The sequence below is a fragment of the Lithohypha guttulata genome (assembly GCF_036872675.1).
Source record: "Lithohypha guttulata strain CCFEE 5908 chromosome Unknown scaffold_2, whole genome shotgun sequence".
Classification (NCBI taxonomy): Eukaryota; Fungi; Ascomycota; class Eurotiomycetes; order Chaetothyriales; family Trichomeriaceae; genus Lithohypha; species Lithohypha guttulata.
The window spans coordinates 250172-276137 of NW_027042751.1; the positions used below are offsets into that span (position 1 = coordinate 250172).

General features: G+C 48.4%; 7 protein-coding genes across 7 annotated transcripts; 2 read left to right on the plus strand and 5 right to left on the minus strand.

Moving 5' to 3' along the window:
• Nucleotides 1-4279: 4279 nt before the first annotated feature.
• On the plus strand, nt 4280-5707 carry LTR64_002223 (uncharacterized protein; the record flags this gene model as incomplete). Its single annotated transcript, XM_064896595.1, has 1 exon — nt 4280-5707. The coding sequence occupies one exon, from the start codon at nt 4280-4282 to the stop codon at nt 5705-5707; it is 1428 nt and encodes a 475-aa protein (XP_064755545.1).
• A 513-nt stretch (nt 5708-6220) lies between these two features.
• Nucleotides 6221-6844, minus strand: LTR64_002224 (uncharacterized protein; the record flags this gene model as incomplete). Its single annotated transcript, XM_064896596.1, has 1 exon — nt 6221-6844. One exon carries the CDS (start codon nt 6842-6844, stop codon nt 6221-6223), a length of 624 nt encoding a protein of 207 aa, XP_064755546.1.
• A 1051-nt stretch (nt 6845-7895) lies between these two features.
• PMA1_1 (plasma membrane H+-ATPase) lies at nt 7896-10822 on the minus strand (the record flags this gene model as incomplete). The annotated part of the gene is made up of 3 exons (XM_064896597.1): nt 7896-9959; nt 10015-10245; nt 10289-10822. 3 exons carry the CDS (start codon nt 10820-10822, stop codon nt 7896-7898), a joined length of 2829 nt encoding a protein of 942 aa, XP_064755547.1.
• A 4845-nt stretch (nt 10823-15667) lies between these two features.
• LTR64_002226 (uncharacterized protein) lies at nt 15668-17239 on the minus strand (the record flags this gene model as incomplete). The annotated part of the gene is made up of 1 exon (XM_064896598.1): nt 15668-17239. The coding sequence occupies one exon, from the start codon at nt 17237-17239 to the stop codon at nt 15668-15670; it is 1572 nt and encodes a 523-aa protein (XP_064755548.1).
• Nucleotides 17240-17891: 652 nt separating this feature from the next.
• LTR64_002227 (uncharacterized protein) lies at nt 17892-19517 on the minus strand (the record flags this gene model as incomplete). The annotated part of the gene is made up of 2 exons (XM_064896599.1): nt 17892-19110; nt 19159-19517. The coding sequence occupies 2 exons, from the start codon at nt 19515-19517 to the stop codon at nt 17892-17894; spliced, it is 1578 nt and encodes a 525-aa protein (XP_064755549.1).
• Nucleotides 19518-20669: 1152 nt separating this feature from the next.
• LTR64_002228 (uncharacterized protein) lies at nt 20670-22319 on the minus strand (the record flags this gene model as incomplete). The annotated part of the gene is made up of 2 exons (XM_064896600.1): nt 20670-20836; nt 20888-22319. 2 exons carry the CDS (start codon nt 22317-22319, stop codon nt 20670-20672), a joined length of 1599 nt encoding a protein of 532 aa, XP_064755550.1.
• Nucleotides 22320-23313: 994 nt separating this feature from the next.
• Nucleotides 23314-24919, plus strand: LTR64_002229 (uncharacterized protein; the record flags this gene model as incomplete). The annotated part of the gene is made up of 5 exons (XM_064896601.1): nt 23314-23356; nt 23411-23584; nt 23632-24242; nt 24295-24807; nt 24863-24919. 5 exons carry the CDS (start codon nt 23314-23316, stop codon nt 24917-24919), a joined length of 1398 nt encoding a protein of 465 aa, XP_064755551.1.
• Nucleotides 24920-25966: the final 1047 nt, after the last annotated feature.

Below are 25966 nucleotides of genomic sequence, written 5' to 3' on the forward strand. Positions count from 1 at the left end.
GCTTAGTCTCCATACTTGAGAGATTGTCCACGTGTCTAAGTGATCGTAGTGGTTGTGGCTAATTGCGATGACATCCACTTCCGGCAGATCCTCAATCGTGCATGGTGGAGGATTGTACCTTTTCGGTCCGAACCACTGTACTGGGCTCGTCCTTTCCGAAAAGACGGGATCGAAGAGGACCCGCACACCTCTATCACATCCATAGCCTGCGGTTGTCTCGACCATAAAGCCAGCATGACCCAGCCAAGTAGCTCTCAATGTGTCAGGCGATGAAACTCCCCAATCTGGAGTCTGCACTGGCACAAGCAATTTCCGATCTGTTGGTATAGGTACATTGTTTTTATCTGCTTGGCGTAAGAAGCGTACCTCAAATACCTTGGCAAATCCAGCTAGTGCAAATGATGGCCAAGGATTCTTGAAATGTGTTGGCGGACCTCCTATGTGGTGGTCTTTGAGTGAATTTGGCTTTCGCGACGGTAGTGATGTGATTGTATGGGACATTCTTGTGTTTGGTAAGCTTCCCATTAGTCTGGAAAAGCAAGACTGTTGACGCTTACATGTCTTGAAGCTCTTTAACATATCTAGTTGGTGGGAAGATAAGGTAGAGCACGTGGTGAAGGCACATTTACTTGAACAGATTGTTGACTAGCTGCCGGCCGATTCGGAAGTGAAAGCGCTAGAGGCGGTCAGTCTGATGCAAAATCTTTCATCTCCTGTCATGATGTAACGACGAATCTCGGCCCAAAATTGCTCCGATTAACCCAATAGTCACGAAGCAGCAAACTGTTGTCGTCCATAAAACCAAGTGGACGCGCCGAAACATGGCTGCAGAGACAACAACTGATAGAGTGTTTCTTGAGGTTCTTTGACGGCTAACGATGGATACATTAGTGACATCTATGTTAGCATATTGCACTTTCGGATTGTGGGTCTGCGCTCTCGAGCCATAAATTCAACTCGATATCTTGGAGTTCTTTCCAAAACGTTCCCTCGCATTCATCTAAAATAACCACTGTTATCTATAGTTCGTCGTCGATGCTTCAAGTGCAGTCTCTGAAGAGAGGCACCTCGACAGCTTTAGGCAACGTGTGTCACCAAAGTCCTGCGGAGGCCGACGAATTCTATTCAACAATCGATGGGCGGTTACCACTTCGGTCGGCTGGGGTGTTTAATGGCCGAGCTGACCCCCCATGGCCCTCGCTTGGCCCTGAAGCAAAGACGAGATGTCGAACTAAGGTGTTCTCGAGTTCTTCGCAGACCTTTGGGGAGATAAAGATGTGCAGGAGGGACCATCCTCTGCGTCGCTTGACGACGAAACTGTACACGCCACAATTACTTAGCTATGATGTGCCTTGGTCGTCATAGGCAATGCTAGTCAACTAGTATTGGAGCAGTACTGATAGCTGCGATTGTGGAGAACGAACACTATTGACATAGATCTCGAGGTTGAACTTCGATCTGGTAAAGAGAAGGAAGCAAGCTACATCGGCAGCTGCTCTGTCTATCACCTGACCAAGATGAAAAAAGGCGATGCAATACTCTAGATGCAAGTTAGCCTCAGCCAGAGTTGACTTGTATTCAAGGTGTGTATCGTCCTGATCAGTGATGACGCCTTCGGGCTGTGTGAAGCACATTCATACCGAATCTCACTGATTGGCGTCCGAGTTGCCTGAATACACTGGTGCAGCGTTTTGCTGGACACACACGCCGGTGCTAACGACATCACCTGTCCTGCCCGAGATGATTTGGTGCATCTGGTGGCATACTGCTCCCTTCTTTTGATCTGTGGGTAATTCGATGTCGAGTATGGCTGCTGCAAGTTGCTGTGCTGTGGTCGGGAGGCTGAGGGAACTGCTTGATCAGATCCTGCTTGACGTGTGTAAAAGTGCTTAGAGATCTGCCTGTTCAGGGCCTGCCTGACGCTTTCCGACTGCGGCAGCAAAGACTGGTGGCGGCAGCCGCATTGGATTACAAGGATGAGCACTGGCTGGTGCTCTCCAAGTTGTCATTGGTCTTCCCCCTACTTTGCCCAAAATTCTGCCATACACGACCGATCTGGCCAAGTCCAGGTCTCTATGTTTGTGCCATTGTCTTTTCGCCGTCTGCCATGCCTGGGACTGGTTCTCGAGGAAGAGTATGCGTGGTCGCGGAGATTCTGTCGCAGTGTGTGTCTGTCCAGTGCGATAGTCTTGGTTGCTTTGTACAGACCTGGTCATGTCTACGAGACGTGAACTTCGCCGTTGCGATTGCGTTTGAGGAGGCTGGCTATGCCGGCGATTTACCGAAGCTTAGCTAAAGGCAGATAGTTCCTGATGACGGGGGTGTTTGAAACCGCTCATGCGGCTACTAGTCTATGAACTTCTGAGTACAAGGAGGTCGAAATTCATTGACGATAACGACCGCGTTCTACTGAAGGAGCAGCAGGAGTACTCATCATCAATGCTGATTAGAAACGGATTATAGAAGATGGAAGTTGACCTGAACACTACAGTTCAGCGTCGATAGCTTCTTACTATATGGCATGCTAGCCGTAGTGGTGACAAGTAAAAGGTTTCTTACTGCACTATCCCAGAGCATGTCTTATTGATTTACTAGTCTTGTCGCAGGCTTGTACCGCCGGAAAGAACGGGACTGCCATAGACGAAGCCTGATTATTGCCCGTCATTGTTTCCTATCATTCTGACAACAAAGGACCTGCCTACGAGATGAGGTTTCATGTGCTAGTTCGAGCTATGCTACATCATCTGTGAACAAAGAACCATCAGCAGATAAAAACATCGCGCGAGATCTTTGTCCATATCATGTCCTACGTTGGAGCCTTCCATCACCATGATCAAGCTGGAAAACTATCTTACTAGACGCTCAAAGCCGGAATGGTCACTATGTCCAAACATCCTTGGACTAATGTCCAGAAACCACTATATCGCGGAGATGAGAAGAAGACGAAACTCCAGCCTCATGAAATCACCTACTACACAACTGGCCAGCTGTTTGTCAGTTCGTGTAGGAAGATAGAACGGGATCTGAAGGCGAAGCACCGAGAACGTCATCGTATCACACCCACCAGAAGAGAAAGGCAGACTTCATCTTCAAATCCAAGCCATATACCTATCATCGCCAGACGCTGCTCAATTTGTGCCTCCAATGAGCGGATCATACCGGTATCTCCGACATCATACATTGCCAATGGTCGCATTCGGAAGTGCCGACGCGAGTCAAAATTGACGGCTCTTGGACGACAGATAGTCGCATTTACTGGATCCTTGTTCAGGCTATATCAGAATTACTACAGAGCCGGTCGAGCCTTATTATCAGGACTACCACAAAAGTTGATTCGGAATATACCACGGACATCCACTAAGAAACTGATAAGCGGTAGTGCGAAGAAAACCAGATGTGTACAGCCTACTGCAGGTGAAGTCTGCGGCGTTTGTAATCCCAAAACTCTAAGCACGATGAAGGACAAATGTTGCCTCAATCAATGCTTGCTTGATGGAGTAGAAAACCTAGCCGATACCGTCCGTCCTTCGCATCTGGAATTGCGAGCAGCCCTATCCACCGATTTAGAAACACCTCTACAAGTTGGTAGTGGTCTGGCAGCACTGATTACAGGATTTATTTTGTTCAAGAGAAACCGTCACCTTCCTTCGGTGATGCGTAGGTCTTTGAGGAGTTCTACATCTGAACAAAGGAACTCGCCAAGAATTAGGTTGAGTAGTGTTATTGCTGGAAGAATTGGTAAAAGACATCTGAACGATAGTTGCAGAAGACATGCAAGGAGGACGAGTGCGTATATTCCTGCGCTTCACTACGAGGGTAAAAGATAGTTGTTGATTTTGAGGGTTTCCATCACCTCAGAGACGAGGAAATTGATGCTGACGAGCAGAATGCTGGATCGACACAGAACGTGCCTTGATACCATAATGCTTATTCGCCTTCCAACGTGGCGCGTTCGCTGCCCACAGCTTTCTTAGTGTCAGTCTACACTTTTGTGAGGTGGTTGGTAGAGTCACGAAATTGGTTTGTTCAGGCACATTCTAATCTACTAATCAGCCACAGCAAATTGACTTCTGGAAATTCTTTTTACCAACTTCTGTTCTGAATTCTCCTTGCTGCCCTCGTGGATTTCTCAGTCTTTGCTTCTCAAGTGTACGGATCGCGCGTTGCAACACATCAGAAGCTCAAGCATCAGGATTACCAGAGTCTTACCTTCACCGTGGTTACCCGAAAAGTGCATTTCAAACACCTTATAACTTCCTGCCTTTACTCTACCACCACAATGCCAGGTCAAAAGTATGTACGACCTAAAGGATGTGCAATCTGCACTGACGGCAAGACTTGGGATCGAGGACCTTGGCGCTCGGAAACTAAGAAGAAGTCTCCGTTCCAGTGGCACGTCAAAGAAGTTCATCCTGATCGACTTGGCGATTGGAAAGAGATCATGGTAGAGTTGCCGAGAAAGCCAACACCACGGTTTCAAGAGGAGCTGGACGAACAAGGTGGGAGCTTCCAGATCTTTGAGGACGGGCAGGAGGGTCAGAACGAGGACAATGGACCATCTGCTATTGGTGTCAAGGAGACACGATCGAAGAAGAGGAGGGAGCGAGTCGCGGACGAAACACCTAGCCAAGCTGAGACAAAAAAGTGCAAGAGAACAAGCACAACAACTACAACTGCCGCAAAAGACGAGACAGTCCTATCTAAAGTCGCACCATCTTCATTAGCAAGAGCTTCCCCTCCACTTTCTGCACCAATCCCGATCAACTTTGAAGATACAAAGAAGCCTAGCAAAGGCAAGGCAAGTACAAAGAGAAAACGCGAAGACGCAGCAGAATTGACCGAAAACGAACCAAAACCGCAATCAAAACCGAAATCGATATCACAGCCAAAATCGAAGAAGCAGCTGGCGAAGGACCGACAGGCCGCGCTTCATACCTCAAGACCCGATATAACCACACCAGAGCCAGAACAAATTACTGCATTATCTATGATTCCTGGATCTACACTCAAAAATGACAACCATCTTTACGCAGACATCGATGACTCTGCTGCTCTCACTGGCACTCTCGGTCCCGAACTCCAACATCTAGCCATATTCGCCTTCCAGATCACGAATGGCAACACTATCAAACTATCACTTGAAAACATCTCACCTCAGCCTCTGGACGAGCCTCGTCTCGTTCCCTACCTGATCGCAAAAAGCCGCTACTTCAGTGGTCGACACCCTATCAGCTCCATTCGCGACATGGAAGCACCAGCACGGCTCTCTACCCTCTTCCACGACGCTTCATCAGCCCCTCCCGTGACTTTCGACCTCGATCCTGACACCGACCAAGATAATTTCGACATGAAAGCTCAAGCTGGCGAATTAGGAAATGAGATTCAAGAGTTGGTACAGAAAGCTTTTCCAACCGAAGATGGCGAGCAGATCGTTGAGGTAGGGGGAGAGATGGATGAGGGTGCTGTGAGAGAGAAGACACGTCACGTGGTGAGGTATCTGTTGGCGAAGATCCAACTGTTTCGGGAACCGAGTATGGTGGATTGTGTGGCAGTGACGGAGCAGGAAGCGAGTACTCCTAAGCAAGGAAAACGAAAGAGGTCTCTCGGCACTGCTGATGGCCTAGGGAAGGGAAAGAGATGGAGTTTAGTGCCAGAGAAGCCAATGACTTATCGAAGTATCTTTGAGGGACTGGATATCAAGAGATAGACGCAAGTCGGCGTCAAACGAAGAGGTCAAGCGTTGAGATGTACCAGGCAGTCAACATACACGATTACTTGGGCACATCAGAATCATCTTGCAACAGTTCCTTGGACGGTCGACAAACCGCATTTGAATTGTCCACGAGACACGAGGATTACGAAGATCTGCTATGGAGCTAACAACACCATTCTGACGAACAACATGGAGAAGACGATACGACGGGTTGTGTATCATTGATCGAGGGCTATTTTTTCTGTTTACAAACAAGTTGTTCTGCCGTGGGAACATGTCAGACTCAGGTTCATAGACAGGAACAATCTCACAATGAGAATAAATAGCTTGAATCTCAGATTTATCATCTGCTAGGCAGCAGCTGCTGGAATTCGACAAATTGATTCTGGATCGACCTCGACACTTTTGCTGTCCTTTTATCAGAAAGCTGAGCATCAGTATGGATCTCTGTCCCAGATCGCAACCTCAGTGTCTCAGCCATGTTTTTTCCTCGAATGGCAACCTTTCCTACTGCCCACCCAACCTCTTCCTCGCCCTCATCAACGCCTTCCCAAGCTTATTCTCGCCCCAATCCTTCACATTCGCCTCCGCCTCCTCGGTATTAAACCCAATCCCCCAAAGTCTATCGTTTGGACTCGTCTCGACAATCTCTCTCGTACCTGTCCCAAGTAGGACCTTCTTCATCTCCTCATTCTGATCGAATTTTAAGAACTGCCCTTCCTCTACAACTCTATCACAATTTTCATCCCAGATCTGCTGCTTGAAATTCCTCACTTTCCGGCCTAGTGTCTTTGCTTCAGCAGGCGTTTCGGCCTCGAGCGTTTGATCCGCTATCTCGGCATCACCCATGAGCAAGGCCTTGTGATACATCATGTACTGCTCGCTGGTGTGGAAGCGTCGTTCTCCGCCTGTTTTGGGGTCTTTCTCGACGAAGGGAGAAGGGAACCATTGTTGGAGACAGCATTCAGGTTCTGGTCTGTCGAAGCCGAAGAAGAAGACGTATTTGTCGGTTACTTTGGGGGGCAGGTCTTGGGCGTATTGCAGCTCGGGAGGGAGGGATGGGAGGTTGTCGCCGATCCAGCGTGGGCCTTTTTTGTCGCCTTGGGCTTCGTGGTCGGGGTTGGTGGGCATGCTGGGTGAGGGACGCAAATCAGCTGTGGCTCAGTCAAGGAATTCTAGCCAGGTAACCAGCGCAGTCTGCCTGTTTTGAATAAGAAGAAAGAGAAAGAGGGCAGGGCAGCGACATATAAGCCTAGAATCAGTGAGTTTGGTCCAGTTCAGTACCTCTCCGTCTGGCCGAATATCTACTCCAAATGACGCGGTTTGACGAAATTCACCACGGTTGACCATAACATGGTTTCAAGGCGATTCAACTATAGTCATTGTTGTAGACGGGACATCATCATGCTGTATGCTGAGCTTCTCTTTTTGACTAAATGCTGACCAGCAGTACCTCGACGTCGATAAGTGGTGAAATCCGACGAATCAGCTTGTCAGAATCGCGGCGATGTACCATCCACCAGGCGCTGGGACCGATGGAGCATGTGACGTTACGTGATTCTTGGCGCTAGCTTACATGTTAAGTCAAGTCCCGTTACTTGACTTTCATTTGCCTTACAATACAATCACTTTGGCTTATATTACAAGCACAAGCGAACTGATCCCGTGAATTCGTACATCTAGGTGCAACAGTTTCTTTCTCCCCAAGCAAGGTGTACAGATAATGTCACGACGATGTCGAATCAAGAAACCTCAAGGCCATAGAAGCGCCCACCCTATCTTAGCCCGCGGTTGGATATGAAGACGCGAAGCTCGGCGCTCGACCATCTCTGTGGGATAGTGCTTGCAGGACATCGATCTAGCAGATCTTTGAGCAACCTGATAGGAATGGGTAGAAGCTAACGAGCACCTTGACTTCTCGGAGCCTTCCGCAACTGGTCTAGTTGAACTTGAGTGGAAGGGAAATCAAGAATATTACCAGAACGGCGAAGTTATTGGCCATGAAGAAGAATGTGGGCCTTAGCACCGATCATATCAGAACTCCACGGCGGACCAATCCGTGGCAGGAGGACTTACATGATAATCAAACCCTACGATGGCCGCTGCTGGAACTGAATTGGTGTTGCACTATATATACAGTGTTGTGTACTAAATGTCCACATACCTTCAAAGACTTAGCAATTCAGGCTGCCTGCGAATCTATCTGTCCAGTACTCGACGTAACTGCGAGTAGGCACATGGACGTGAGCATCGCACTCAAACTCATCAACCATACATGATGTGCCGTGGCCAAGTGTAGTTGATACTCCTGGCCCAGCAGACCCTGAACGCTTGCGGTTGTAAGTAATCCAAGGACAACCATCAGCATAATGGTCTGCTTCAAATCTTTGAGGCAGTACCAAGGACGACCACCGCTATTGATGATATACGATAGCCAGCATTCTGAGACAACAATATAGGATATGGACATAATCTTGACATCATGCAGGGTTAAAGCAGCGAAACTAGAGTGATCGCTCCAGGTGATGGAAGCGACATTTTCCTGGACTAAGTTGAATATGAACCAGGATCCAGCTGAGAGTGTTGCTGTGAGTGACACAATTTCACCAAGAAGTTTTCGAAAGCTCCATTTGACGGGTGTAATGGAGTAGGGAATATCTATGCCAAACTCCGAAGATAAATTTTTCAGAAGATCCAAGACTGTAGTAAGCCCCAGGATTGGGAACAATGGAAGTATTTCGCCGTATCTGGATGCATAGAATGTCATCACCAGTATTGTGTGTGTACTTCGTACCGTCTGCTCCACAATGCTGTTGTGTCCTTGTTGGAAGATCTGCCTACAGATTCGTAGTGTATTCACTATTCGCGAGACTCCAGGTTTCAGCATTATCAGGTCCGCAGCACCTTGTGCGGCTTCGACTGATCCTTCAACGGCAATCCCACATTCTGCTTGATCAAGGGCAAGCACATGTGATACGTCATCGCCTGTGATTGCGACTCGGTGGCCGCGGCTCTGCAGCACTGTAAGTACAGCCTTTCTGTCAGCTGGAAAACATTCGGCATAGACGTCTGCTAGCTCTATCTCACGCTCTGCAGCTGTATCCAGTGGCTCGGGGTATTCCATTGGAACCACCACATTATCTTCTGATCCAACGCTGTGTGCAAAAGCTTTAGCAACAGCCATCGAGTCTCCTGTGAGCATTTTGACGGAGACCCTCAATCGTCTTGCCATTTCCAAAGATAGGCGCGTGTCACGCCGAGCAGGATCTGAAAGTGGTACTACTCCCATCAATTGCCAAGGTTCGGACTCGTACTTGCGGGCTACGCCCAGGATCCTGTTCCCCGCGTAGGCGAAGCTAGCCACGGCTTCTTTGAAGTCCTGTGCCACCTTATCGTCGACCTCACACAACTCAAGGATAGCTTTCGGTGCACCTTTGGCGCAAAGCATCCTTGCCCCCGTTGACGACTCAACCAGACACTGCATTCTCTTTGTCTCGTGACTGAAAGGTTCAAAATCTAGAACATTATGTCGTTCAACTTCTGCTTGAGCTCGTGGGAAGCGCTTGAGCCCTCTAGAGAAAGCAGCATCGACTGGATCAGCTCCAGAACGCGGCGACGAGCTGAGACACGCTGTAGTCATAACTTCCTCCGGACTTCCAGAAACACAGTATGGCTCGTGTACGACTAACCAATTCTCACTCAAAGATCCTGTTTTGTCAATACAGAGGACATTGACACCAGCTAAGGCATCGATACTGGCGAGTCTGGCGACGATACAGCCATTTGAAGTCGCCAAGCGGCCCATGCCGACAGCACGATGAGTTGATAGAGACCTTGGACCGCTTCGGGACAGAGCAATAGCGAGCCCGACTCCGAGTCTCAAAGATCTGAACGTGCTGTCAATTCGCAGATGTCTGAAGAGCCAGAAGCAAACTATGATGTGCAAAAAAGCAATACCATTCAGTGTAAGCTTCTCAACGAGAACATGATCTTGCGTGCCAATCTTGCGAGAAGGTTTCGATCTCGTGCTGCCTGGACTCCTTGAATTTGTTCGACCCACAAGTGTATTCAGACCTGTCCCCTCGACAAGCATGAACGCGTTTCCGGTGATAACTCGTGATGTTGCATTGCACCGAAGACCGACAATAACCTGTTGAACGGAGCTTTCACCAAATATGTACGCGTTGTCCATCTCTAGTGTATCTTCGAGCGCAATGATACGACCATCAGCTGGAAGATAACTACCCTGCGATAGAAATGTCAGGTCTTGGTTTGCGTCAAAACGTGGTGATGATACTTACCACTTCTAGGTGAACGATGTCGCCTGGTACTAACTGAAGCATCGCAATCTCGTGCATTGTCCCATTGCGGAGCACGATAGCCTTGTTTTTTTGATTCCAAGTGATCAAAGGATGTGGTCTAAAAGCACTCCGTGTCTGCTCGACGATGGGCTGTAGACAGACTCCTATCAGCAGGGAGATGCACGCAAGGTGTTTGTATTGTCTCGATAACAAAGCGGGGACGATTGAAACCTGCTGAAATTAGCACGTGGATAAACGGTCAGAACCTCCTCACCAGCACAACGACAAGATCCGGATCTCCGCAGACACGCTGAATCAGAAATTTCCAGCTTGGCTCAATGTAGAGTCGATTTTGTCCGAAGTATCTCTGTCGTTCCACGACTTCTGTGCTGCTCAAGCCTGTCGAAATATCCGTGCTCGTCATATAAGCTGGCAATCCCAATGGACGGTGACGTTGCTGCTGTTGTCGGTTATCCTCGTCCACTCGTTGTGCAGAGTCCATCGCTTCGAAATCTTGGCGAATTGCATCTGCGTCGTCCTTCGTGCTCAAGATCCTGAACATGTAGTTCTTGATCAGAATTGGGATCTCTTTGTCGAGTACTGCATGTCTAGACAGAAATGCGTATGTCAGTGGCCCGATGGTAGTCAGAGCAATAAACAAACAAAGCGCAGGTGAGGCTTCTCCCTCCTCCAGTCCATTCACAGCGCTGCCCAGATACGTCAACGGGTAGTAACAGAGCAAAGTAGCCTCGACCCAATCCCGAACACCCATATCCAGTACATAATCTGGTAGTAGCTTGACTGACATGCTTACCAGGACCAGTAGACGACGAGCAATTGCGCGAGCCATTTCAATAGATGGTATATCCAACAGGAAGTGAAGTGAGGACCGGCCGATATTCAAGCTGCCGCAAGCGGTGCATCAATTTATATTTACAGAGCGGCAGCAGCTCGCCATTGCCGAAATTGTGACATTCGCAAGAGTACCAATTCAGGTACTTTACATCAACTCCATGCGCGCTCAGAGACATTCCACCACATGTATGATTTTAAGGCATCCCGCGTGATGTATGTCGTGGAGAAGCTGACACCCATGTCTGATGTCTCAGCTTGTCAAAAGTTCCGTGGAGAAGGCAGGGATTTTCCAGGAGAACGGCACTGCCACGCAAACTCTTCGCATCGGCAGTTGTGAAACTTGGCCGTTTCTTGAATGCAAACGGGCCATAGATCAAGCAAGACTCAATGTCTCCTGCACGCTTGGCGTACCTCGTTATCAAGATTCACACACCAGATGTCCGCTGCAGTCTCCGTCAGTTTCGACTGCGCGCTGCGGGCCTACGAAAAGACCACAGCTGAAGACGTGTCAGTGGTGAGCATGATACAGTATTTTTATGCGGCAAGTCTTTGAGCTAGTGCCAAATTCCTTCGGCAATAAACCCGCATTGATTCCAACGAAGCTTTGCTTTTAGCAATTTCGTCTCTTATGAACCACTCTTCACAGATCTAATTTAATCGACGGAATTTATGGAAGCTTTTCAGATGATTCCCTGACAGTCGTCGATAGACGGTAGCATGGATGTGGCACACACCACTGATACGCTGCTCAGAGCTAATGCCCATCACTCAAGATTGCTGCAAAGGATCCAAGGAAGGTCATTCACCGCGGAGGTAGAACAAATGTCTATTTGGATGAATATTTGCCAATAATCGTCTGTTAGTCCTACCCTATCGACTGTGAGGTATGCACGTCTATCCTACGACTGCTTGATACTCCATTATGGGACCGCGTCGAAGTCCTGATCTCAAGCGAAGTTTTGGTGGCAAACGACTTCTGTCCAAATCACGCTCTTTTGTTCGGATCACGTCAAGATGATTATCTGAAGCCAAGGCTTCTCCGTCGGCCAGCACACCAGCAACTTGTTCACGTTCACCCTAATCCTTACCACATCAATGGTGAGCCAGCATGCGACGGGGCATGGGAGTATCGCGATTTGAGGGATGACGAAACAAACGCCTCAAGACCACGCGACATTGACGAGAAATGGATTGATCTTGGGATAATCAAAACCTGGATCCGTGAATGTGAGTATGAGCATCGTGAGACGTGTGGCGAGCAAAGCTTGGGTTCAAATTCACTGCCTTCGCCTCTACTGCTGGTAGATGCCGAGCAAAGCTGTTTGGTCTATGCCACGGAAAGAGTTCGCTACGTTACTCTCAGCTACGTCTGGGGCCAAACAAATACTTTTCTCACAACAACAAAGAACATCTCATCATTGCTCATGTCTGGCTCGCTAGACGATCCGTCAGTGGTGATTCCACAGACAATCCTGCAAGCTGTCCGCCTGACTAGCGCACTCGGCGAACGATATATATGGGCTGATGCGCTTTGTATTGTTCAAGATGCTGTTGATAGGGTAGACTACCTCAATGCCATGGCGTCGCTCTTTGCCAACAGCTGCCTGACGATTGTTGCAGCCACTGGAACCCATGCAAACAGCGGATTTCGAGGATTGCCGAACATCTCACCCTCCCGTTTCGCCCGCCAGCACACTGCAAAACTGTTACCTGGCAGGCATTTGGTGAAACCTCATGCACGGCATGTCTGGGCCGATGACCACCTACAGCCATGGTCGATAAGAGCTTGGACCTTCCAAGAAGCAGTTTGCTCGCGACGTATACTTTACCTGGCACATAATACAGTTCGCTGGGTCTGCATGCAGAGCAGTTGGAGCGAAGAGTCTATCTCAACAGAACGTGCAAACGATTACGCGACTCTTGAGCAGCGTAAACGGCAGTTGACTGGTCCACGACTGCTTCTATCAGGCCTGCCTCTCTTCAGCGAACTACTTTCCCTTATCAACGGTTACAATGTACGGAAATTGACATACCCAGAAGATGCGCTTATGGCATTTGCTGGAGTAGGTTCGAGACTGTCCTCCGACTTTGTGGGTGGATTGCTATGTGGATTGCCTGTTCTATTCTTCGATTTGTGCTTGCTGTGGCGTCCCTCCCGACGAAGAGGGCCTGCTAAAGCTCGGGTGCATCTCTTCCAGGATTCAGTTCTACCCAGCTGGTCTTGGGCTGCCTACGAGACCGAGATCACGTTACCTTATACGTGGATGCGTAATCCAGATCAAACAGGTCCGACACCCATCGCCACAGACAGTATCCTTCCATTCTACAATATCAGCATCCAGTATGGAGATGACCCAACTCGGCGATATGATCTACCATGTTCTTGGTTGGAGCACGCTCAATGCGCTCGCGAAAGTTTATGTCGACGAGGTTGGCAGTCTCGTACCGGAAGATCTTCAACCGACGGACGGCTTTTCGGCGAGCTCTTCAAAGCTCGATATTTTGTGCATGAGTCGGACGAACACTATCATTTCTGGTTTCCTGTCCCTCTGAACAGCGATCTAAGTTTGGCTGCTGATCTGGAAAGCTCTAAGCCTGCAGATGCGTCCAGCCCGCCACTCGTTTCCGCTGACAATCAAAAATACTTGTTCTTCCGGACTTTCCGTGCTTTTTTTCGGCTAGGCCAGACTCGACGTGCTCTGACTCAGATATTGACTGAAACTGGCGAAGAAGCAGGTACATTGTATCCGCACGATGAGTTAGACCTTGACTATATCTGTGCCACGGCAACATTTGACAGCTCGCGTGGAGGAATCGAATTGATCGCCGTGCTTGGTACCACGATCCCGGACGAAGACTTCGATATCTGGCAGGATTCAGCTTCGAGTTTGCAGGAGGCAAAAGCGTCGGGACAGCACAGACATCAAGATGAAAGGTTGTACCGGGCGAGAGACATTTACAATGTAATGTGGGTGAAGCAAATTGCTGGAATCTACTATAGGAAGGGTACAGGAATAATTGATCGAGATATTTGGGAAACACAGGTAACGAATGAGATTGAGGTTGTGCTAGGATAAAGAAAACCCTCATTCCTACGTTGTCACGAGAGCGGTGATTTGCCACAAAACTGCTTCAGTATTCAAGAATTTTCCATACATGCTAGCTACGACTTCAAATAGCTGAGCAGGTGCGGTGTGTGCAGATGAATATGGGGGAAGCAGGATCGGTAGATATCGCAAAATTCTGAGGGATCGTTGTTTCAAGCTGATTCTCGTCTCTCAGTGCAGAAGCTGAAGTGTCCTCCTTGATCTGTGGTGTCGAATGAGCCCACAACCACCCATTTCTGGCCAGCATATTGCCTTTCAAGCCTCACAGCCACTTTCTGAGGTCCTATCGGAGCTCATCAACTGTTCCTTGGAAATTCATGGCCTTTACAGTTACGCCTTGACGAAACTTTCAGCTATACGTCGCCTCGAAAAGACAGATTTCTTACTCCAATCGAATTACGCGGATTACACAGCAGCCATGAATCAAGACTGGCTTTCGTACCCTCCTGACTCCATGCAATCTCCGGATTTCTATTGTGGCGGAAACTCTTCGAATTGGGCACAGCCTTCCACCGCTGACAACCAAGGGACACGATATTTCGTCCAGAGTTCTCCCGTCGGCTTGCCCTCAGTCTCAATGCTCTCATCCCCGTCTAGTGTTCCAGCAAAAACAATCACAGCCCCCGGAAACCCATCAGCTGTTTTGTACAACAATGATGGACAGCTGTCGCATCCATAGAATGTTATGCCCATTCCGCTTTCGTGCGTGGTCGTCGAAACCCTCGGTGAACTGATGCTACAATTAAACTTGTCCATCGATATCAGGTTGGTTGTAGCATATGTACTGCCGGTAATCTTGCGGCAGGTGATACAATGGCAAATGGCCTGGACGTGCACGTGAGTTGGATGTCCTCCAAAGTGGTGTTCCATAACAAACTTGCCTTCATAAGGGCATGGTCATATTGGTATGTGATCTTTCCACATAGACAGCTACCAGAAGGCATTGTTGTCAAGTTTGAAGTTGAAATGCTGGCGGTATGAAAGTGCAACACCCAGCTACCTCAAATCCGAGTTCAGTAGCTTTTGAATACCTAAATAGTTACGACTCCAGAGGCTTCAATATGGTTTGATCGTGCTGACAGTCATGTGCAACTGGAGACCGAAGTCAACCGCCACTCGCCTTTCCCAACCAATGTTTCGACGTTTGAGATAGTCCCCAGGCATAACATTCGGTTGTGGGGCGGGCTAGTTGAGCCAGACTTCTACGGAAGCGAGTCTTCGCTTGTTTGACCAATCGCTTCCCAGAACACTCGACAGTTCGCGAATGCTAAGCGAATCCCGACCACTCGATCTTCAATTCACAACACAAGAAGACGATCACTTTCCGCAGGAAACTTGTTTGAATGACTAGTCATTAGTTGTGTATTGCGAGCTTCTTTTCCGAGGATCTTTTGCATAGACCTTCAGAGATCCAGTATTGAAATATTCTCGTGTTTCGAAACAACGACGAAGAATCCTATTGTAGTCGAAATCAGTCGATACGGAGTGAGGTCCTCGTCCACTTCTTGATTTGGATCGCGCGGATTTGAACAGAGTCAGACAACAGCTGATCAGGTCTCCAGGCGACTTTAAAATTAACTAAGATGACAATGCATCAGGTAAAGCCGATCATGGTGTGCATGTAAAGTAACTGACTGTTCCACGGCGAAACTAGACCATAGACTCTGTTGCACTATGTACACGTTGTCTCCTTAACTCAATACATCCTCCAGTACATCCTGGACGATGTTCCCATCCTCCTGGACATTGACCCTCCAATTACTCACAGCAATCCTGGTCGCAGGTTTTCCATCCCATACAGATCCACTTACATATATCCTTCCATCACTCTTGATCCTACTTACTAATCCTTTGTTCTTCTCTTCATCCTTCGCACGAAAAAGCACAATCATGAAGATCTTCGCAACCGCTTCCTCTTTGCTTCCACTTCCACCTTGTGGCAACAAGTCATATTGCTCATGATCATATAGCCACGCAGCAATCTTTCTTGATAGCCCGATTTGTCTCCGCAGCATGTCTACATATCCTTCTCTTCCATATGCGCTTAGCGTGGTATACACAGGTAATGCTCTAAACCTCCTGCTGTTCTCCAAACCAATATTGAAGGGGTTTTGTACATGGTCTGTAGCTGTACTAGCCAAATATGCTGGGTTGCCGTTGCTGAAGACTTCTTCACTCAATTTTTTGTGTCTGGTAAAGAATATTCCACAATCATATGGGACGTTCAAGAGTTTATGTCCATCTGCGCCAATTGAGTCTGCCAACTCAAGCCCCTTGACACCAGCAGTAACTTTTGCGTATTGGTTAGTAGTATCAAAATGATTCAGGAGCAATCTTGCAAACAAGCCCATCGCGCCATCGACATGAATCCAGATCTTGTACTTGTCGCAGATCTCGCGAACCTGCTGCATAACATGCCCAGAATCTGTAGCGAACAGACCAGTATTGACTTCTCCTGCTGAAATGGCGAGGATGTATGCTGTGCGTTCAGCTTCTGCGTCCTCGGCTAAGGATTGTAGTTTCTCGACGTCGATATCGAGAATTGAGCCCGTTCGAACGATGGACTGTACTGCCGAGCGACCTAGACCAATCACGCCAGCTGCTTTCGAGATACTACTATGCGGTAAAGTACTGAGAACCTTGACGTGATCGACACCAGCAGCTTGGGCGACGGCGAGTAAGCCATGTCCACCAACGGACATGCCAGCCTCCTTTCCCGTAGCCTCCTTTACACGCTCAGTTAGCACCCACTCTCTTCCTAATGTCAGTCCCAAGATATTCGTCGCCGTCGCCCCTGTCGTGAACACACCACCACCACTCCCTTCGCCTCCGACTTCCCATTCCTCCTTTGGCAACTGAAACAAGTCCACCAGCATATTCAACGCCGCAGCCTCGACAATCGTTCCGACACTCTCACTCGGTAAGTGTACCGCATTGTTCTGGTCGAAGATACTCGTCAGAATGTCACCTATCAGTGCAGCGGGGGTAACTCCGCCAGTTACGAAGCCATAGTAGCGTGATGATAGACTTGAGGCATTAAGATATGGCAAGATGTTCTGGGTCAAGCGATCTATGGTCCGTTGGAACGGAGGAGTGCTTTCTGGTAAATTTTCAGCATGAGCTGGGAGTGGTGGAATTGATCCGGGAAGGATTGAAGTGTTCGGTTTTGCGTTTTGGGGAGCGTGTAAGTTTGCGACCGTGGAGGCAGTCGAGAGTATCTGTTTCACGGTGTCGAGAATATCAGAAAGAGATTTGGCTTCCATATTGTGAGGTGGGCACTGTTGTAAATTCCAACTTGTAGGCTCTACTTCTAGGTTCTTGAAATAATTTATCGAGTCATCAATTCGTGTTGAAACGACATTTTATAACACCACATACGCATCGATTGGTGATCCAAAAACGATTGTGATCACACTTATTGTCTGCTTAAGGACGAAGCAAGTTCTATTGAACGAGTAATGCCTAATTATACTTACAAGATCTGCAACGAGTCGTACCAGCACCAAGAAAGTGGGCATAGAGAATGATGCTCTCCGTTTTCTCCTTGGCCGAACAAGCGTCGAAGAAAGGCTGAATGCAAGGCAATTTTCAAAGTCATCCTCATCAACATTTCACTTCTTAGTCAGGAAAGTTACCATGGCTGGGTATGCCACATCGAGCAATGTGTATAGTCCGAACGAAGCCAGCAATGATATACAGCGAAGAGGAAGAGAGAAAGGAATGCATGTTGCGCCGTCCACTAATAGCCTTCTTATGGGCCATCTCCAAAAGTGGTTTTCATTAGCACTAGCTTTCAGCACATGTTTTGTGCTTTGAAGCTCATCTATCAAATTCTCAGACATTTGTGCTTGCTTGCTTGCATGTCAGATCGTTCTTCCAGTATAGTACAATCCCATAGGCCTAGGCAAGGTCATCCTAGGTCACGAGAGCATCCGCCTGCTGAGCTTGATCAGCACTCCCCATCTCTTGCTCTTCCTCCTTGGCTTCTTCACCATGTTCCTCCGCTTCAGGTTTGATGAACTCTTCTTCGCCTTCCGTGACGAACCTTCTGGTACTAACATGACTTTGATCATCAGCACCTTGGGTAGCCTGAGATGCTTGCTCAGCCTGATCCTTAGACCAGGAGAAGCTGGACATATTTCGGTTCTGACCTGGCTCATGTGCAAAGGGACAGCGGGCGTTAGTGCAGGGGTTGAATTTGCACTTTGTCTTGAGATGTGTGAACTTGCAGTCCTCATTCTTACACGAAGCACCGAACTGACACAAAGGCATAGTTGGATGCTTGAAAGGGCAATTTGGGTTGGTACAGTTGGGGAAGAACTTGCACTCTTGCTCGGCTTTGTGAGCGGTGATCATGGCTGGCGAAGGGTGCTTGCCATGGCATTGCGCATTCTTGCAGGCGGCACCGAAACTGCAAGTTTGTGACATGTCGATCTCTGTTCCAGGCGGCGCCGAAGGACTCTGATGAGCGTATAGACATTCCTTGTTGAGGCAGCGAAGATTGAAATAGCACACTGTGCTAGAAGGATCTTTTGGTCCCGCAGGCTGGACTGTGGCGGCGTTCGTCGCATCTGTGCCCTCCATCGCATCGGGTATCATTTGACCCTCGCCTTCTACTGTTGCTTCTGATGGCTTTCTTGAACCGTTTTGTGATCCTCCTCTTGCACCCCGGCCACGGCTCGCACCCCTACCACGTTCGACTCTATCAAACATGGATCGACCGTTCTGGCCACTCTGACCATTCTGACCGTTTTGTGGTAGTGAGCCGTTCATGCCAGGAGGCATCATATTCGGCATGAATTGAGCAAGCATGCGTGCTTGTTGTTCCATCATAGCCATGAACTCTAATTGCTGCTGTGGCGATATTGGATTGAATTGACCTGGCTGCGATCCTGGCATCATGGGATTCTGCATTGGTGGACTTTGTAAACCATTGAGAGCCTTCTGCATGCCCGGCGACGGTTTGCCATTCATCTGTTTCGGACCCTTTGGCGCGCCTCTTGTATGACTGTTTATTCTGTCGTTGCCTCGTGTTCTGTGTAGGGCGGCATCGAAGGAGGCCCGCACTGGAGTACCGCCACGCCCTCCACGACTACCTCGCGAGCTGATGGACTGGCTTTTGGGACCTTTAGGACTATAAGATATTAGCATGTTCCTGTGCAGGTACAATGGTTCTACATACGCGTTATCTGGCGCAGACTCGCCTAGGTCAGTCTCATAAGCTGCAGGTATCGGTGCTTGCTCTTGAGGCTGTTGTGCTTGTGCAGGCTTGTCGCCAGCATTCGTTCCAGTCAGCTTCGCAACTGTTCCACTTAACCAGGTCGAGAACTCTTCGATTCCTTCAGCGCCAGGTATAAGTTCAGTAGACAGCTCGTTCGCGATCTCATCCCTCGATTTGCCATTGGCGAGCAGGAGGATGATGTATTCGGATAACGAAGTATCGTCGCTGTCTTCTGTCCAGCCCATCTCGAGAGCTTTTTGTTGTACTGTCGCCTTTAGCTTCTCAGCCAAAGGGCTGTTTGAATCTGTGAGGCTCGACATGTCGTCGGGTGGAGGTTGAGAGGACGCGCTGGATCAATCTTTGTCGGCCAGTCTCCAGTTCTCTGCTGATAGAGATACAGAGAAGCGTACTGTAGTTTTTCTATTTCTTTAGCTTCAAACAGGAGGCAGGTGGCAGAAATGGGATCGTCTAATCTGTACAATGCGAGATTGTTGATACCTGCAACCGGCTGCCGCTTCCACGAAATTGCTTCACACTGCATCATCACACGCTAACTGTCAAGGGCTAGCTCATCTCACGTGATTCGTTTTCTTCGGATGTCCATTTGTATCGGTTGCGCAACTGATTACCAACCACTACAATTGTATATCACTATACGTCTGCTTGCTTGTGTTTGCTGTCATATCACTATTGAACACTGCGACGGCCTTCCTATCATTAGTCTGATTATGACCTCGGTCATTCGTCATTTGAAAGGCGAACACTCGGACGGCGCCATGAGGATTGAGTACTTAACATCCCTTCTTCAACGACGATGCTCAGCTGGTTAGCATGGACAGCCTTCAATCGCCCACAGAATCTATATCTATAACATGGTGCAGCAACATTGGAGATGTTTCAAACAGCCTCCATATCAGGACGTGCTGCTAAAGCTAATAGGAAGCGCAAAAACTGCCGTCAATTACTTGCATTCGAACTGCTTGTCACCTTTTGCTGTCGCTTACAGAGACAACCGAAATACGCAAGTACCTAGACATCGGCTGTTTCCCCTGACACTTTCCGAGTATTTTCGTTTCCTGTTCCAAATCAAAAATTCTGCGATCTGCAACCTGCGACCTGCGACATCTTGACAGCTTCATATTCCTTGTACACCCGAAGGGTACCAGGAATCCAAAATGAATCTTAGACCTTGGAAAAGCTCAAGACTTCAGCTCAAGGATCAGAGGAGCCAATCGAGCCTCGAAAAAAGACCAAAAAGATAGCCAAAAGACCAAAGAAGCGACTCAATCCAAAACCTCGGCTAGGTATGATGGACTTGCCTGCCGAAATCCGCCTCACAATCTATCAATACCTATCAATACCTTTGCAGCGATTACATTCATAAGTTTGATGGATCCCTCATCATGTATGCTTACCATGAGGTAGGACGGTATACCAAACCGTTGGAATGAATCGCATTTTGGCTTACTGCTTCAGATCTGTTTCTCAATACTATCTTTCGCAAAACCGACTCTGACACCCGGATATGGCGCCAGCGTGATCGTAATACCCAGCTGCACATCATCGTTCCCATAGTCGATGATGCGATCGTACTCAGAAAATAGCCGAATGATCACATATGCCATTTCTACCATCGCGACTGACACGTGATTAGCACAATAACAACGAATATAGATGCAGGAGAACTTACACTGCTGTCCAATACATATCCTCGGTCCTCCATTGAATGGAATAAAAGTCCATCCTCCATATCCTTGCTGACTTGGCTGCCACTTCTCCCATCGTTCCGGCACCCACGTCAATGGATCTGGAAAGTTCTCGCTAACTTCTGGGTATAGATCCTTCCTACGTTGCATTATGAGCGTGCTGTACCCGACCGCTGTGCCCTTAGGTATTCCAATCGGACTCTGCCCGTCTGATCCACCACCTCTTGGGAGCGTGGTATCTGTCAATGAAGTCCTTACATTGAACGGTACGACTGGATACAGCCGTAGAGTCTCGTTGATGATCCAGGTCAAGTACTTCATGTTCTTGATGTTCTCGTAACTCGGCCTTTTGTCCCTGGCATTCTTACCTAAATGCTCTTCGATCTCGGCTCTCAACTTCCTCACCACATTCTGGTTGCGTGCAAGCTCTAAAACCATCCAGCTTAGCGTCGTGCTTGTCGTATCTCGTCCAGCCAATAACAGCGCCACAAGCTGATCTCTGATCACTTTTCTGTCCCTCGTACGCCTCGCTAATGCATGCAGGAACGTATCCTTCTTGCTCAACTTCGTATCCAGCTCCTCTTGAGTCAGTTGCAACGCCTCTGTAATCCATGGCTCGATAAACCTATCCATCGTCTTCAGCCCACGCTTAAACTCTCCCTTGGGCAAGAAAAACCTCAACGGCCCGGCCCGTCCAGCGAGCGCCTGAATCCTCTGTACCTCGTCAAAAGCCGTCGCAAACTCTGTACTTTCATCCGTCAAACTGCCCGCACTATGTCCAAACAAGAAGTGCGTGCTGGCATCCAACGCAAACCGAAAGAACAAGTTCTTCATATCAACCTGCCTCCCATCTCCGGGCCCAATCAAGTCAAACATCTGGCTCACGTGTCCCTCCACGAGATCCAAATCCGCCACCCTCTCCCTCTGGAACATCGGCCTAATCAATGCCCGACTATCACTCCACAACTTCCCATCCGTCGTGAAAATACTATCTCCCAAAAAATCATTCCACTCCTTATGGAACTGCTCGCCTTTGCCATAATCCGCAAACTGAGTCGTCAGCACGGCCTTGATGTTCTCTGGATCTGCCGTCATGATTACGCGAATATCTGCGAGGAGGCGGAGTTCCATGGTGTAGTTCAGAGACTTTTCGGCGCCGAGTTTGATCCATTCATCGAGCCAGGCGTTCATGGCGCGGTTGCGGAGAAAGTATCGGCATGCTTTGATGGGCATTTCGAGGGACCAGGGGAGATATGTTGGTATGATAGGGGCGGTGAGGCCAAGACGAGAAATGCGGCGGTGAAGGATGATGCGTCGGGTGTAAGTAAAGATTACTAGGACCAGTAGCAGGAAGATGAAAGTTTGAGTGATGGTGGGCCGGAAGGAGGTCATGAGGGAGTGATTGAGGATGGCCATGGTGCTGACTAGAATACCAGTGTCGAAAGGGTAGACGAGATATGTAGTTTGAGTTCTTTTGGTCTGAATTGGTCGGATGTGGAAGGCAATGTGGCTCTGAATCGAGGAGCTGAAGTATATTCAAGTCTTGAGGAATTGTGACATAAACTTTTTACCTTTACCTCACATCGACCTGATCCTTTTCACGTCACCTGCACGGAACGAGTACCTGCTCCAAACGAACCCCCTAGTACTGTTGTACAGTAGAAGAACCACCAACGAACGTGATATACACAAGAATGCAAACTGATATCAGAGTGTTTCTTGTGGTTGTGGTAATGAGAATAGTCTACACTGAAGCGGAGTAAAATCAGTCCGCCTACCGCGGCATAACCGGCTACTGAAACTTCCGAACCAATTATGCTTGGACACCACGAATGCGAGTTTTTGAAACGTGGGGAGAACCACGTGAGTATGTGAAGTCGTCGTACTCTTTACTCGAATGGACATTCGACTTTATGGTGAGTCAAGAGAGCCACACAAGTATCAGTCTTGGTGCCGCAATTTTTCATTTTAAATTTTCGAGTTCTTTCGCATCTGAGAAGTCTCGGGAGGACGTCCATCGAAAACCGGTTCAAAACATAGCGATACATTTGATACATCGACGCGCATTCCTGTTTTGCATTCTCCACTGCCACCATCAGGTTTGCATGTGTACCAGAGTGTTTTCATGAACATGCCAATACGTAGGAGGGATATATTAAGTTCGTCATATTCAAAGCTGCCTCGCACATACCACATGCCTAGACAAAAAGCTGCAAAGATCGGTCCGGGGTATGGCGGAGGCTTGGCAGATTGTCTGGGGCTACAGACGCCCGACACCCCACTAAACGTTGCAGCTGTCTCCGCACTTCCACGCTTCAGGCGGAGTGCCTCCTCACACTTTTGAACATCTTCGTTCTACACCCGGTAGACGACAACCCGCTAAGTTTATGACTATATCCCGCGATAGATTATGGGGTCCAAGACACCTGATGAATATCGTCGCGGTCCAGATGGTATGTCCCTAAGAGTGCTGCTTTGCTCTATCGACCGGGCTGATGCCTGAATAGAATCGCCGACTTGTGCTACGATCGCGGCTATCAATCCACCTAAGCCCTCTGCAGCCAGTGGACTCGTTCACGGTGCACTCGAAGGCGAAGGAGAAGACGGAGACGACAACGACAACGATGATGATACCGACCAAGTTGAACCCGCCTTGAAGAACATTGCAACGGCCAGCAACAGTAAGGCTATCTACAAATAGTACGCACAACCCAGCTAATCCTAGCAGACAAGAAGAAAAAGCGCAAGGGTAACAAGAAGAAGAAAAATAAGAACATCGGAGAGCAGAGTGTTCCACCCAGGGTCGCACTGTCCGACCTCTTTCGCAACAAGCCATATCCTAAGGGCGAGATTGTCGTTCATACCGATCAGAACAGCAATCTGCAACGCACCACGGCCCAAGAACTTCGTCACGTGTCTGCCTTGAAAGAAATGGACGACGACTTCCTGAAAGACTACCGCAAAGCAGCTGAAGTTCATCGCCAGGTCCGTCAACACGTGCACACCATTGTCAGACCAGGTATCTCTATGAGCCAGCTTGCTGAGGAGATTGAGGAAGGTGTTCGGGCACTGACTGGTTGTCAAGGTCTTGAGACAGGAGATGCACTCAAAGCTGGCATGGGATTTCCGACTGGGCTCTGCTTGAACAACATAGCTGCGCATTGGACTCCCAATCCAGGAGGCAAAGAATTGATTCTCAAGTATGACGACGTTTTGAAAGTGGATTTTGGTGTCCACGTCAATGGCAGGATTGTCGATAGTGCTTTCACTGTCGCATTCAACCCAGTCTATGATAATCTGCTCGCAGCTGTCAAGGCAGCCACCGATACTGGACTCAAGGTAAATATAACGAATCTGCGTACGAGCTGTTTTGTTACTAAAGAGAAGTCAGGAGGCGGGTATCGATGCTAGAATCGACCACATCAGTGCATCGATCCAAGAAGTAATGGAAAGCTATGAAGTCGAACTCAACAACAAGACCATCCCTGTCAAAGCAGTTCGCAACATCACCGGCCACAACATTCTACGCTACAAGATTCATGGCGACAAACAAGTTCCCTTTGTCAAGACCCAAACCAATCAATGCATGGAAGAAGGCGATATTTTCGCCATCGAAACCTTCGGCAGCACCGGTAGAGCCGTCCTGAGAGACGACGTCTCAGTCTATGGCTACGGACGCAATCAGCACGTCAACACCTCTGGCCTCCATCATGTATCTGCAAAGTCATTGCTCAAGACAATAGATGAGAACTTTGGAACACTGGTCTTTGCGCGACGATATCTTGAGCGTCTTGGGGTGAAGAACTACCTCCTTGGCATGAAGACACTTGTCTCGAATGGCGTTATTGACTCGTATGGACCACTAGTTGATATTCCGGGCTCATATGTGGCGCAGTTTGAGCATGTAAGTATGACCCTTGATGTCTTGTGTACTATGCTGACCCAATATCTCCGTTCAGACTGTTCTGTTGCAACCAAACTGTAAGGAGATCATATCACGAGGAGACGACTATTAAAAGAGATGTGCAAGTAGCAAGTACGCATACTCTACGCTCTTGCTCAAAACGTAGTTTCGTGCTCGGACTTCAACAGTCTCGGAACACAGCTCACTTTCATAAAGGATTTCAACATACCTTCATCATAGCATATATATGTTTGCGTCTCGCTATCTTTATTAAGCTAAAAGACTGGACCACTGAAACAGTCAAAGAAGGGGAGTTTATCGATTTGTGTTGTTGCGTCAACAGCAGACCAACGCTGATAGAGGGAAGCGCCGCCATTCATGGTCATCTCTTCAAAGAAAGTTGACATCTTTCTAAGCACAATGCGTTCATGTCCCGCACCAAAGCTCTGCCTTTCTAGCAAGCTGAATTTCCTGTATGATCCATAATCGCAACCAGTACTCATGTTTTGCGAGCCTCAAACAGGCAAGCAAAACTGAGTGTTGTAGTTTTTCCAGTCTAGTATCTGGGTGATTGACGTACCCGCAAGCCTGCGCCCTGGTGTATCGGGCACGCTCACATGCAGAACGCCAGCATACTACCTTGACAGCACCGGCAAAGATCTGTCTCATCGGTGGAACTTGTCGATTCTTTTCTTTGCCATCTTCTTGATTGATGCATATAGCATCGACCCAGATATAGGTGCCGCACAATTCGTCTTGTGCTGTAGACAGAAAATTATAGAGACTCGGTCGGACGCGAAACGTCTGGTCGTTCAACTTGATCACATGAGTAGCATGCTGCTTTTCCCAAACATAAGACAATGCAATATATTCTTCCCGACCGAGAATAGCATCATGCAGGGAAACTCCAATAGTGTCCTGTTCGTTACACGGATGTACCGTGAGCAATCTAATAGCTTCTCTATCATCTTCCAGTGGTGTATAAACGAAACTCTTCATGGTGAGAGGGTCATCGGGAACAAAGAAGATCCAGCAGAGGTTGACCCCTCACTGCCCGTGGGTGGCGGAGCTCTCAACGATTTCTAACTTTTAGCCAGCTGACGGCGGGTACGAAGTTTACCTAAGACGACATCGCCTTGCTGGTTGGTGTTGCCATCAA